Source organism: Chaetura pelagica, unplaced genomic scaffold (assembly GCF_000747805.2).
Source record: "Chaetura pelagica isolate M959 unplaced genomic scaffold, ChaPel_1.0 scaffold354, whole genome shotgun sequence".
NCBI classification, from domain to species: Eukaryota; Metazoa; Chordata; class Aves; order Apodiformes; family Apodidae; genus Chaetura; species Chaetura pelagica.
Window position 1 is genome coordinate 854,728 of NW_009953299.1, and position 14,991 is coordinate 869,718.

The 14,991-nt window shown below is 39.1% G+C and overlaps 1 protein-coding gene across 1 annotated transcript in view; it reads left to right on the plus strand.

Annotated features, from left to right (window-relative positions):
* The window catches only part of BEGAIN (brain-enriched guanylate kinase-associated), a 109,394-nt gene extending 95,695 nt beyond the window's left edge, over positions 1 to 13,699 (plus strand). Inside the window, exons 5-8 of the mRNA XM_009998028.1 lie at positions 5,646 to 5,753; positions 8,995 to 9,078; positions 12,326 to 12,353; positions 12,447 to 13,699. Of these exons, the coding sequence (XP_009996330.1) occupies positions 5,646 to 5,753; positions 8,995 to 9,078; positions 12,326 to 12,353; positions 12,447 to 13,699 (1,473 nt within the window). The remainder of the gene's footprint in view (positions 1 to 5,645; positions 5,754 to 8,994; positions 9,079 to 12,325; positions 12,354 to 12,446) is intronic.
* Positions 13,700 to 14,991: the final 1,292 nt, after the last annotated feature.

Genomic DNA, 14,991 nt, shown 5'->3' on the forward strand with positions numbered 1-14,991 from the left:
AAAAAAAAAAAAAAAAAAAAAAAAAGCTATGGCAAGAGCAGAAAAACTAGTCTTTCCCTGAGCCAACCTAAGCTCCATACATTGCTTCCTTTCATCCCATGTGTTCATCACAAGAAAAGCCTGTTGCCTTGAAACAATACTCTTGTCTCTCCCTTATAAGTCAAAGAACTCCAATATAACATAGATTTTTGCAATAGGTAAATCTTCTGGCACAAGACATATCAACAACATAGCTTCTCTGATCCAAGAAGAAAAGCAATTATTTTAAAATCCTTAATGCCATACATTTGTCTCTGAAGAATGCAGCTTTGGCCACACCCTTGGCAGCCTGAAAACAGAAAATCACTTTCAATAAGTATCTAATATACCATAGAATAAATATAATGTATTAGTCATTATTCCTTATCATAATGTAACGGCATTCCCAAAAGCCAGGCTCCATTAGCATCATGAGGAGATGTTGATGCAAGGATGGGTGTCCTGGGAGCTATTGCAGTGAGAAGCAAAGATGAGACAGTGGTACATCATGAAGTGCAATCAGGATGTTGACACAGACCCTGCATATGTTCCTAAACATTCCTGTAATTTTGTTTGTAACTTGACAAGGAATTACCTAGTAAATTAGCTAAATGTTTGGCTCTATTTCTCTAGTTGCTTGTAAAGATGTAAATTCTGAAACAGACTTGCAGGTTCAGTGAGTCTGTAAGTGAATAGCTGCCTGGCATACAGTACTCCAGATGTGGCCTTACGAGTTCTGAGTAGAGGGGAAGGATCATCTCCCTCGACTTGCTGGCAGCATTTCTTGTAATGCAGCCCTGATCACCTTTGGCCTTCTTTGTAGCAAGAACACATTGCTGGCTCATATTAAACTTAGTATCCACCAGGATCCTCAGGTCCTTTTCTGTAAAGCTGCTTTCCAGCTGGTGGCCCTCAGCATATATTGGTGCATGAAGCTGTTCCTCCCCAGGTGCAGGACTTTGCATCTCCTCTTGTTGAATGTCATGAGATTCCTGTTAGCCCATTTATCCAGCCTGTCAATGTCCTTCTGGATAACAGCACAGTGCTCTGCTGTATGAGCCACTTCTTCCAGTTTTGTGTTATCTGCAACTGCTCTGTTTTACCATTCATAAGATAATTTCAACTGGATTATAAAGTGTCACCTTAAAATACACAGACCTTGTTTTGGAAGCATATCCCCCGCAAGCACTTGTCCTCCAACTACACCCATAGCACAACCATAAGTACATTGCAGTTGCTTTGCAGATGCCTTACACCACCTATTAACATTTGCAATTAAAATGTCTTGAGTGTTGCTATGTGAGAAAAATACTGAGTTAACACTGTTATTGGACCAGTGGGGAATTTCTCCCATGAACTGCTGTCTTCTTCCTCTTGGACAAGCACAACAGCAAAGAAAAAAGGGGGGAAAAGTACAGCCTGTGTTTCAAAATACATTGCAGTAAACCTCTGTCCAAGCATACAGAAGTGCCACTTTGGTGGCATTTGTAACAAAACAAGTCTCTCTTTCTGTCTGCCATTCAGGAATTGCTTATTAAGGGGTATTTCCAAAAGGATGATGCTGACCTGCCCTGATGGTCACTACTACCATTATATTATTCTCACAGTAGCATTGAAATGCAGTCCATTGATGTGTTCCTTACAGCAACATCAAGAACAGATTCCCTTGGCCATGTGTGAAAAGGCTGACATTTCCACAGACCTGCACTGCTCATATACAAAGCTAAGACTGATTTCAAAAGGTCTGTACACATCTCAAAGCTTCTGCAGAACAGCAGAGATGACAGTGTGCAGCCTAGCCTGGACTAATGAGCTGACACTGCTTTATGGGAGGACCCTCTCCAGCTGCTGGAAAGTTTTGAGGGAAGACTGAAACATTATCAGAGAGACAGCCAATTTTTAGGCTGCTCCACTTCTGCTGAAGCACTAGAATAGGAACCTTTGTGGGTACACTAGTACAAAAGAAAAGCAGGTACTTTTATGCAGCTTCTGTTACTTTCCAAAACATGCTTACCTATTAATTATTCTGTGCTGTATCAACCCACCAAAACTCTTTTAATCTCACTTCTACCACAGATAACAGGTAGAGGGACTAGAAAATACTAAACACTCTTGAAAGTCAGGCTTTATACTTTTATGGATCTGTGATGATATGAGGGATGTTGTTACTATGAAGAAAGATACAAATTATAAGAAAAACAAGGTTCATTACAGAGGTATCTTCTATTATATCATTTGATCCTGTTGTGAAGAGCAGATACCCAATTCCTTACCAGATCTGAGCAGGAAGCAGTGGGGCTCATGCTAAATTCAGGCTATGAGCAAGGGCTTCAAGAGCTTGGTTCCCTCAGTATTAATACCAGCACTGTGCATTGCTCCAGTCATCCAGCAGTACAAATTTGATCTGACTCAGACGTGGACAAGTGATTGCAGTTCTCTCAAATTAGTCAGACACTTTGGAGCTGCATTCATTCATGTTGGCTCTGTGCCAGGGGTGGAGGCAGGGCAAGATGCACTGAGCTGACCCAATACATATTTCTGAATCCACCACAGAAGCTCAGCCCATTGCAGCCTATAGCTGTGGCCTTTTGAAGTAGACTTCAGGAGCCCTCAGCCCAGCTGCAAGCTATTGGCATATTAATAACACCATTAACTTAATTTGTTATTGAGTTTTGAGAGACAGTTTGTTAGCACCTGCACAGTGGAAAGCACTGCCAAAAGGAGAGAGGACAGGTCACCAGCCTTATGAAAGAGCAAGAGAACCAAGCATCTAAAAACTACCAGACATAGAAGGATCTGCCAAAAGTAGTTATGAGTAAAATAAGCATTTCTATTTGTAACTCCTAATCATAGCACTGACATTATGATTTCTCTCCTGCTTTCATCCCTTTCTGACATCTGTAACTAATGCTGAAAATAGGATTGTCCAATGGCAACTGGAGCACTCAGCAGTCCCCAGTAACCAGCAATCCTTCTAATGCAGTGATCCAGCACTGCCACATAATCTCCTCCAGCTGCACCATTTTCCCTAAAATGGTTTTAGGATTAAGCTCCCGTCCTCTTATTGCTACCACTGGGCCACAATAACATCTGGCTGAAGCCCTGAACATTTAAAGTTGGACACACAATATGTGGTCCATATGCCAAAGCCTTTCAGGGTCATGTCCATCCTCATGTTGCCACAGTGGAACAGACTTTTTGCTCCTGTCAACAACACTGATTTCAAGAGAAAAATGCCAGTGTATACTGGTGGAGAAGACTGGGACTGACCTTTATTTCTCCTCCACAGAACTGTTGAGAGGTTTATGATTTTAGTGTCTATCTTCTGGCCTGTACAGTATAAATTTGGACTGTGACAAATTTAATAGTTAAAAAAAATATATAAAAACAATTTTAAAGTCACACTTGATGTCTGGAAAATATCAGCCCAAAATTTATCATAACTGAAATAAAATCAGATTCAAGATTATTCAATGCAATGGAAAGTACTGCTTCCAAAGCCTGAATCTGCTGCCTTTCTATGCCTTCCTGTCAGTGGTGAAGATCCTTGATCAGATTATCTTTCCTGACCTGTAAAATATATTGAATCAAATTCAGTTTGGTTAGACAAGAACAACACTCATTGAAATCAGAGAGACTTAGAGCAAATGAGCCTCCTACACATCAGTTGCCCTGGCATTGATGACAACTTGTCATGCAAGGATTAATAAAATCTTCAATACAGTTGGTTATTTGGGAGATTATGTCACTACTCAGTGGGGCTGGATCCTTCAAAAGCATGAAATTACTTGGAAAATTGAGGTGACACATTTTCCCCAGGTATGTTGGTAGCTGGAGATGTCAATATAGCATTTGTCTACCTCATTACACAACTTAATACCTTTGAAAATGTAATCTTCAGTCATACTCTCAAACAAGACAGATTTCTAGAGATGCACAGATGTTCAGGAGGTTTACAATGGGCCTAATTGTTTAGTTCACAGTAAAATCAATGAGAGTTAAGGACCTCATATAAAACCATGTCAATCTGCCTAACTAAAAGCCACAGTCCCTAAGACCATGTGTCTTGCTAAAATCAGTGAGTCTAGAGCACTTGCAAGCTCTCGGAGGTATCTTTGGCTTTCCATGATACAGTATCCAGGCAGACAGCAGGAGCACCTGATCGATGGGAAGGAATACAGGAGAAGTGTCAAGGCTGAACCAGTCTCCAGGCACAGCTGGGCTGTCAGGACAGAGGTCTTGCAATAATAGGGAACAGATGGTCTGTAGAAAAGCTGACATCAAAACAGGCCAGTTCAGACCTTCTCGAGACTTCAATCATATCTGTGCTGTTTAAAGCAAGCTGTGGGTTTCCTTAGACCAATTGAGAAGGTGTTTTTTTAAAAATAACAACATAGGATGAGAGTTGTCACTTCCAATTTAATCACCCTTCTTTAATATAGCCTGGTGTTTTGCAGCTGGGTAATTAACCTTGATATTTGCCCGGACTTCAAAACATACAACTCCCCTGGCTGTCAATTAGCTGACAAAACTGACTGTGTGTTGATGGAAGATTTTTGTGTGACCCTGGAAATATGGCATCTGGGAAATTTCAGTAGCTAATACAATCAACCTGCTGGAGAAAGTCCTTCACAAATTACTTTAAAAATTACAGAATAGGCTGTGAAATTGTGACTTTGTCACTGGATTGTTTTTGCAAAACAGAATGGATGTACATTAAACTTTACCTTTCTTTCTGTTCTGGTCACAATTTTGCTTTCTAAAAGGTCCCTGCAAATAACTGGCAAATCTTCTTGTTATCATGGCATAGTACAGCTCTGAGGTCAAGGAAGATGCCTTGATCTCAGCTAGATCATTCAGAAGAGAGCATACTTTGTAATACTAATGTAAGGCTGCAGGTAAAGTTATAAATTATTGCTACAAATAAATTATTTATATATTATGTGGCATGATAAATCCTGCAGTATGAAAATGGGACACAATATGGAAAGGGCCAGTGGCACTTTCCTTTGCATGTGTAATAAAGTGTTACAACATATTGGTAACAAAACAAAATTATTGGGCAGTAAGAAGTTTGAATCAGACTATTTTCCTGTTATGCCACAGTGGGTCACATTCTGCTAACGAGTGTTAACCCTGAAATCAGGCAAACATTCATCTTGAGAAATTAACAATCTCAATTTAAAGCACCCAACACAGTCAACAGCTAAAAAGAATTTGGCTCAAACACAGCTACTTTCCTTTTAAAATATTGTTCTTCCCCATCAATGAGAACAGAAGTTAAATGGCACAAGTGCAACATTCTTGTAGGAAAAGTCAAGAGCAGTCTGAGTCACTTCCAGGTTAGAAATCCTGCTTTGAGATGGAGCAGGAATAGCTGAATGCTTTTGCACAGGCTAGCTAGAGCCTTTTGTGAAAGTTCCTAATGTGAGCTCAAGTTGACCTCTGTATTTTCAAAGTGTATTGACTCATCTCCTGTCTGAAAATGGGAAAAAAAAAATTAAAATAAAAAAAGAAATACTGGTCCGTTGTGCTTTTCCCTGGACTTAATGACATCAGTGTTTCCTCCTTGTCCTGAAATATTTTGACAGTAGAAAAAAATACTGACTACTCCATTTTCTATGCAGGGTCAACATTATGAAGAGGAAAAACGGGCTTTGAGCCATGAAATAATTGCACTCAATAATCACTTAATAGAGGCCAAGGTGACAATAGATAAGTTGTCAGAAGACAATGTAAGTATTGAATTATGGATGCATCTTGAGATTATATTCAGAAATAAATTATGTCACACACTTCCCATGGAATTACAGAATAATTTTGTATTGTTTACATACATTGTAACTTGTGGCCTCAACAGTTAAAACTCATGTTAGTTGTCCCCTTCATTCTGTAAATTCAGCTCTCCTTAAGCTATGGCATTGGGGTGAGACGTTTCATTGATATTTTTGCCTTATGTCTAACCTAAAACTGATGGGAAAAAAAAATCAAAGAAATGGCAATATTCCCATTTTGATTTTACCATGGGTTTCAGTCTAGTACAGCAAACTGGCAGAAGCATATGCTCAGAACTCTTACATGAACACATGTATTACCTGATGATTCATCTTACGGATTTTGGGCACAGTGTAGATAGAGCCTTACATTTCCTTCAGTCCCTCTAGTCTTTCAGTCTTTGCTTTGCTTGCTGAGATGAGATGCCCAGCACAAATGAGCTCTGCTAGAATAAGGTAGGATTGACCCCACCTGGCTGTTCAAATCATTGTAGGGAGCAGGAGCCAGGATTGCCCCAGCTATGGTTCATGTGTAACAATTTTCCTACATATATAAAGACAGCAAAGAAAGGAAGATTGCAGACATTTAGTTCATTATTGTGGCATTCCTTGTACATTTAATTAAAAATTCATTTACAGAAGGCATGTTTCTCCTAGCACTTTTTTTTCAGCACCTTACATTCAATCTTCCCATATTTCATATGAACTCTTGATCATAGCAGGGAGCATTTGATTCCATTAATATACCTGTTGATGTGAATTGTGCTGATGTGATTAACAGCTTTCCAACGGAAACAAAGAGTTCACAGTTAGACCCTTTACATTTATACAAATTGTGCTGAAATGACAGCTTCTTCATAACTCTAATAGCTGCAACTAATGGAACAGGGTAAATGCAATAAGTTAAATTTAGGTTGTAGAAACACAGTTGTATGGCCAGAATAATTCAGCTCAAAGTGGATTTATTCAGATTTAAAATAGAAGGGGAAAAAATTGTAATACTCCTTCAGTGAGTATTACACTACTTTATGGATTCAGGTTTGAGCCCACATTTGAAGAAGCATTTTCAATATTCATAGTTTTTAAAAGGCTGCTTAGTCTGCACTGGAGTACCAAGTACTCTTCTTCCAGTATTTATTCTGAACTTCTTTGAATATTAGAGTACAGCCCAGAAGCCTCAAATGACAGAACTACTTCTTCATACTTGAGATTCACAGACAAAATTCTGGCCTTACTTATGTAGCATCATTAGTGAAAATAAAGGTTTCATTTCAAATTTTTAAATAAAAACTGAAACAAAATGGTATTAGGTACCTAATAGGTATGTAACTCCTACATGGGGAGAACACATTTCTGTCCTGCTAGTATTTCTTCTTTTGATTATATTTCCCCTTATTATTCTATCAGATGAGAAAGATAATGCTTTTAATGCAGAAACATGTTTTAGACTATGGAAAACACTTCTGGTATGAATTGCTGGTTATTGTTCTAGTTGCCACAGATGTGGCTGGCTTCCACTGAGATGCACATTAAAGGACATTGAGAACAAAATACACGTGGCACATTCAACTCACATGTAATTTTTCTGTAGTAATTTTTAAAGCTGCTAAAAATAAAGTGTCAGAAATGGTTTTTGTACTCTCCATGGCAACTGCTTCACAAAAACTCACAGAGGCTCACAGCTTCTGAAGAAAGTATTAGATTTTGGAGTGATTTTATTTTTGTGTGCCTAGTAATGTTGTACAGCACTTGGAGTACTTCTCTGTGCTATACATTTTGCAGCAATATATTATGTGTTTAATGTGCATGTAACTTACCAGAATCACATGCTCATGCAACAGATTTTTCTTCTAAATTCAATTCTTGGATTCCTACTGTTTGCATCTGGTTTCTGGAGTAAAAACAGTGTGAACTAATATAAAACTTAAGACCTACATAAATAAATGTCCATTTAAGAGAGAAGTAACATGTATAAAAGCTCATACAGACACACACACACAAAAAAAAGCCCCACAAAGCAAGAGTATCTAAAGGCCCTTCAATATGTAAATCTAATGAACTAATGATACATTTACTATCCCCATGCCTCACAGACTCTCAGGAACGTCTTGTTGCACCTGCTATTACAGAACATTTCCACCTTTCCTTTTCATAGAATCAGTTCTATCAGTTTTTAGAAAACACTTGGAACAGTAAAAATCTGCATGCAATAAAATCATAATAGTGCCAGAGAAAATACAAATAATTTCAGTATTCAACACCTTTTTTCTATAAACTTTTTCTAATTTTTACAGGTTAACACAGCCTAGAGTCCATAGCATCTTTATGCTTTGCCTATCTCATATAGTGCCATCTATAAAGCCAACCTGGTTTTTAATGGCACCTAGATCAGGAGAAGCAACATACAACTCTTACATCTAGGGACCCAAAGATACTGGTTGAAAGATACAGTAACAGTCACTTGTGTTAAATTAAATGAAGGGCAAATCTATGTACTGGATTTTCCCATTAAATAGGCTGTGGGAGGCATTCAATATACATATAGTATAATCAACTTGTTTATATTCTCTTTTTCCCCGTGCAGAATTCTTATGGTAAATTCTCAAGCAGTGAAAATATCCTTTTCTTGGCACCAACTATTTGCAGTACGATTTAACATACTTGTATAGCTGCAAACTGCAAGATATGAAAGGAGTCAGGAATCAGCAAAAAAGTTCCATTAGGAGAAAAAGTCTTCTTAAAAAACAATACAATGTGTACTTCCGCAGTGAATTTCTCCCACAGTCTCATATGATTGTTTCAGCATTTTCTGAAGTAGTATCTCAATGCTGAGCTGGATAATACTCTGCTCTGACATTTTCTTTTTGCTTAAAAAATTACATTTATTTTGCCCTTCATAGCACCATGCATGCTAACAGTACAAAGTCCAGTTCCTAATGGTAAGTATCCAATTTTTTTAATTTAGATTACTCTTTCGTAGTAACACTTCTAAAATACTAATTTTTTTAGTAATTCTATCAGCCCTCACAGGGAAAAGAGGGAAACATCTTAGGACCATGCCAGAAACATGTATTTAAAAGTTAATGTATGCTCCAATTTTCCCCAAAGTCAATTTTTAAAAATTTGCTCAGGCATGGGAGAAAGGTTGAAAGCCACAAGCAACTTGCAGACTTTAAAAACCAGGCTATTCTTGTTTTTCTAGGAGCTCTATAGGAAGGACTGCAATTTAGCTGCTCAGTTGCTCCAGTGCAGCAAGAATTACGACAGGGCACATAAGCTTTCTGAGGTAATGTGACCGAATTTGGTGAATAATCAAATAAATAAATATTTTATGGAAAACAGGTTATTTGACGTGTATCAATTCCAGATTTGTTTGCCCTTAAGGCTTTGATTTTCCCCTTTCGTCCCCCTTCTGTTAAGCTTCAGGAGGGCTTGTGCACCTGCTGGTGTCCTGTGCAGCTGAGGGAGGTGCTGATAAAATCACAGCCAGTGATGCAATTAGGTGGTATTCTCTTCCCCAAAACCTTGGCTATCTGGTAGCATGTGCTGATCACATGAAAGATAAAGGTTTTAGCTTAACCACAGTGCTGAGAACTCTAGACTGCAAAATGCTGGGTGAAGAGAGGGCTGGGGGGGGGGAGGTGCAGGAAGTGAGAGCAGGGAATTGACAAGCTGCAGGCATCAGAGATTCTGATATAATCAATTTTCTTCCTGAAGCTATTTTCCAGTTCAGCTAATTTCTAAATCTGAATTTTAAAATGGACTGACAGAAAAAAATATCTTTTTCTAAAGCAACCAGAGCACCGAATGATTGATTTCCAAGGTGTAAACTTTAATTAATAATCCTTGCTTCCAAGGAAACAAGGCTTGAGAAGCAGTCTTCTTAAAGGGTAGGCAAATATTACCTTGGTGAACAAGACTGTCTTTAGGGATGCAGGCCCTACACAAAGCAATAGCACCTTCCTTGTGTCGATTGCTTCAGTGAAGGTCACTGAGAAAAGCCTTCCTTTCTTCAATCCCACCAGGCTAATGCCCCTCCAAATAGTCTATCCTGTGCAATTCTTCAACGGAATAAAGCAAAATTGAATGTGGAATCTATAAACTTTTTCTAAGTCAGTCAACTGCTTAGAGCACTAAACAACCCTGGTAAATAAGGACAGAGCAAGGCTCTTCTGTCAAATGAGGAATTATTTTTCAGAACTAAGACAGAACTTCCAAACTAACCATTATGCTGCTCCTGGCATTTTGTCCTAGTAATTGCTTGCCTTAGCAATTAATATTCAAGAATTATCATAACATTATTCACACTTGAAAGCACCCTACCTATTTGCAAGAATTAAGAACTTAAAAGTACTTAGCGGTTTGCTTTCAGAAAACTATCACAAATGTAGGAACTCCCCACAGCTTCCCAGACTGTCATATGCTCAATTAAATAGGCGAAGTTTGCACTTATAAGTCCAACTATTTATTAATTTAACAAGTGGGAATGGCTGTCACAGCCAATAAATTCCTTACAAATGCAAATATTGCCAGACAAAGTATTGTACATTATGCAGAAGCCTAAATTATAGTACAATACAGTAGTGTGACAGTAATATCATGTTAGTAATTCAAGTTTCCAGTGCAATGCCCAGAAAATAATGTTCTTTTTCATAACTGATTTCTTAATCTAAATAATGTATATAAAATAGATCAAAGAGTGGTGCTACAAGATACCTCAAAAATAGCTGCCCCATACAGCAGTTTCACATTAAATGAACTGGATTTCTTCAGTTCTGTGGCAATTTACAGCAGCCATAGTTTACAGCTTGTTTATTCAGTCTTTTTTGCATCTGTACTTACTATGACTAATATTGCTGTCTGCCAGCAGATTGGCAATATCATACTCTTTCTTTCCAATGGAAGATGTGAGCTAATTAATAACATAACAATTAATCCAAAATTTCCTGGAATGTCTGTTGGTTAAAAAAACACTCATCCTACTCCACATTAACAAGAACATCATTTCATAACATGCCATATTTTTAATACATTGAGTTCTGGGGATTAAACCAATTTTTAAAACTTAACAGTGAAGAGGAAGAAAGAGGAGCTCCATATCTTATACGATGTGAGATCATTACAAGGAGCAAGGACCTTAAATTTCTCTTTACTAAAATAGAGGGAGAGAGGACTGCTTCAGTATTTGTAAGGTTGTCTCTTTTAGAGAAACAAGGTTAGGGAGGAAGTGACATTGTTCAGGCTATAAGGGTGACCACTCATTATTTGGTAAAGAGGAATTTGATTTCTAGTTATGAAAAGAAAGTGCAGAGTAAAACAGAGTTCAGCCACGTATTCAAGGTCAAAATTCCTAAGTGGGATAAATCAATAAGGATATCAAAGGAGTCACAAACTCAAAACTTAGTTCGAGTTCTGATTTCCAGAAAGAACTACTGAGAGACAGCCATCTTGCAGCTCTCTCTCATATCTCTGTCTGATCATTGATAGAGATCTGAAATTAGCAAGGCAGATACAGTTTTACTGGCAAGCATGCTTGGTGATACCTGTGTAGGCACTGCCTGCCAGAATTCCAAGCAGCACCAAGGAAGGTGGTGTCTCAGTCTCTTCTGGTCCACTTGACAGGTAGAACCACTGTCCATGGAGCTGATCCTGACTTTCTCTAAAAAACATACAATTTATGATGCATAACAGAGTTGCAGATTAATTCTGACTAGTCTGTCACAAGAATTATAATGCAAATTCGGGTCTTAGCTCTTATTTCTGTCAGTGTAGTAAGAAACTAGAGATGGAGCCATCTAAGAGCTGCTGGAAGAGGGGACAATGCTGAGGCTGATGTTGATGGTTGATCTGACAAGCAGTGTCTGACTGCTGGGCCAGGGAAGCTGGTTCAATTTGCCTCTTACCAGCACAGGAACACTCCTGTCACAGCAGCCAGTTCCACTGGCTTAAGTGTCAGTGAAAATAACTTTCCTGCCTCTTCAAACAGCATTGTTTATCAAATGCAATGCTAGAGGGCAAGAGGCAATTTGGCACAAAGAAAGATGAGCTCGAAGAAAGGCAAAAAAGAACAGAATAGGTCTGATCTCTTCCTCCTCTTTTCTCCCCCCAGCAGAGACCTCCACACCCCTGCACTCCAACTGCAAATCACAGCCATACAGGCAGTTTGGAAAATGCTGCTGTACGCTGTAATTCCCTATCTGCCTTCTTAAGATTGTTGTTTACTACATCCTTTACATATTCCTCTCTGACCTGAATAAACTTGGAGGGAAACATTTCTGTTTCCCATTTTTTTCCAGGAGGGAAAGGAGATAAAGATTTCCAACCATTAATAAATGAAAATCATTTGATTATGTGTGTTTTCAGAAATGTACCTAAATTGTGGCTCTCACATTAGTCAAAGAACCATATATAATGGGCTATGTAATGTGATAAACAGCACCCATCTATCAATGTTGAATAAGCCCAAGCTGACACCAGTACTGACATGCACCTTTTTTTTCTCCTGTCCCCTTTGCTATCTCTTTATGTTACAGCTGCCATCTGACTTTCAGGAAAGAGTCAGCATCCATCTGGAAAAACATGGGTGCAGCCTTTCTGTCCCCTTGTGCCACACATCTTACGCTGATACCATACCCACTTGTGTCATTGCCAAAGTGCTGGAAAAACCAGATCCAAACAGCTTGTCTTCACACTTGTCAAGCCCATCTACAAGAGATCTCAATTTTCAGGACTCTGCTGGAAAACCCGGGCAAAGACCTCAGTACAAGTCAGACATTTACTGCAGTGACACCGCCCTTTACTGCCCTGAGGAGAGGAGGAGAGAGAGGAGGCAGAGTGTGGACACTCAAGTGAAAGACGTGGGGTTCCTGCGGTCCCAGAACTCCACAGACAGCACTGTTGAAGAAGACGGTTTCCATTCCAGCTTCTCTCATGAAGCCTTCCCAGAATACATTACTTCTCTGCCAACCTCCAGCTCCTATTCCAGCTTCAGCGTCACATCTGAGGAGAAGGAGAACGCCCAAGCCAACACTCTGACAGCCTCTCAGCAAGCGATCTACATGAGCAATCGAGATGAACTGTTTGAAAGAAAGTCACCTGCAGGTTATGAGCATCAGGGAAGTCCTAGGTTTGCCAAGTCCAAACCTGCTCAACACATGGAGCTTGCTGATGACAACGAGAACTCGCCCACTTTCTCTAGGACTCTGCCTCCTTATGCAAACGAACCTTTTCATTTCTCAGCCATAGCACCACAGCAAGCTTTAGCGAATCAGAAAATGAGGAACGAGTGCAGGAGCACCCAGCTTTCAGAAGAAGATTTGCCTGGGCGATGGAGGCAATTGAGCGTGGAGGACATTGGTGCGTACTCTTACAGGAACACTGACAGGCTGTCGCCCTGTAGTTTTTCAGAGCAGTACTACAGCAGCCCTATTAAGAAGGGAGACAGTCGAGCAAGCCCAGTCTATGCTACTTACAAAGCAGACAGCTGCTCAGAGGGAGATGATATCTGCCAAAGCAGACTCGTGGATTCTTGCTTCCTGAGAACAGACAGTGGCCTGAATATTGACATCAGTACTAGCTGTAAACAGGACAAATTGCCCACTTACAAAACAAAAGAATCAAGAGACCAAAAAAATGAAAGGATCACTGTCCAGTTATGCAGTAGCAAAAACATCGAAAATAGCCCAGTATTGAAAAGAGAATATGTGGACGTGAGCCCCAACAGCTCAGCAGAGTCCCTCAATCAGAGTTCAATGGAGGCTTCTGAAATCCACCAGTCTTCCATGGAGCAAGGAAGCCATTCGGGTATTCACAGCAAACAGCAGCAGTTTCAACGGACTGGGAGTACTGGGTTGAGCCGGAAGGACAGCCTTACAAAAGCACAATTATATGGAACCCTTCTGAACTAGGCATCTTCCAAATGGCAATAAGACAACAAACAAAAGGAAGCAAACGACGTTTGATATTTCTAGTGAACAATATGGTTCTAAGAAACAGGATTGTTATAAAATATATATTCATAATGGTACTATATGTTTAAAACAGGATCTCTTAAAAAATGTTATACAGCACTTTTCACTGAACATCCTTTCCACATGGGAGAGCATCCCCTCCCCTCTTTTATAAACCTGAAATATTTTTATAAGCAAAATGGTATTTATTAGACTATCCTAAGCTATTTGAGCAGAATTCTTTTCCCTTCAAGCAGGTTTCTTATTTATTTTTGTGCATGAGGCCACCTGTGCCTAAGCTCTCGGAGGAAAATGGTAAAATAATGACGGCGGTGTCAAAAAAAAAAATCCACCTGACAAAATACCATAAAATGTCATGTGAAAACAAAACAAACAAGAATGGTGAATTTGAAGAAGTATATTTTTAACAAGAATGGAATTGTATCTTAAGTTATTTCATACAAATGTATTTATGAGTGACTAATGTATGCACAAAGTGATACTAATATTTTGTTCTTTTAATCCACTGTGTTTCTGCTTTCCTATTTTTCCTTGTATACTACCTCAAAAGTAATTGAGGATTTCTTTGTCACATTTTCTGTAGGCTTGCATTTATATTGTCTAAAATGCATGAAGTGTCACAATTAATACTGTATTTTGCATTACTTAATAAAAGACACCAGTGGAGATACTTTGGGGTGTTTTTTTCCTTCATTAAAACATACCCAGGACAATACAACATGGAATTGCTCTGGGTGACATCAGTCCAGCAAAAGTTAATGAGTAAAGCTCCTGGTTTAGATTGCTTTCTAAAGGAGTATCTTTCTCTGTAGGCTCAAGAGCACTGGTTCTCAGTCCGTGGCCCCTGGGTGTAGAACAACAACTTCTCATCAGCCCATGAAAAATTAAAAAGCAAAACAGACTGTTTATCAACAGGCTCAAAATTCCCTAGGCAGGGCTGAAAACTACTTGAACACTCGTGACTTCAGTTTGACACAATCTTTTAGGTCTTTAGGACTGCTGTCTCCCACAGTTGCCCTTTTTCATACGTAGCTTGATATTTCTAACAAAGAGATTCTGCCAATGTATAAGGAAATTCTGGCCTTCTTTAGCCTATGGGAACTTCACCCCTTGCTCTGAGAAGCTGAAGATTTTACCTGTAATTTTTGCATTTCCTCCATAGAGTTTTCTTTTTCTCATCTTTTCACCACTAAGGAGTGTAAATCTTGGATAGAAAAAGAAGGGAAAGA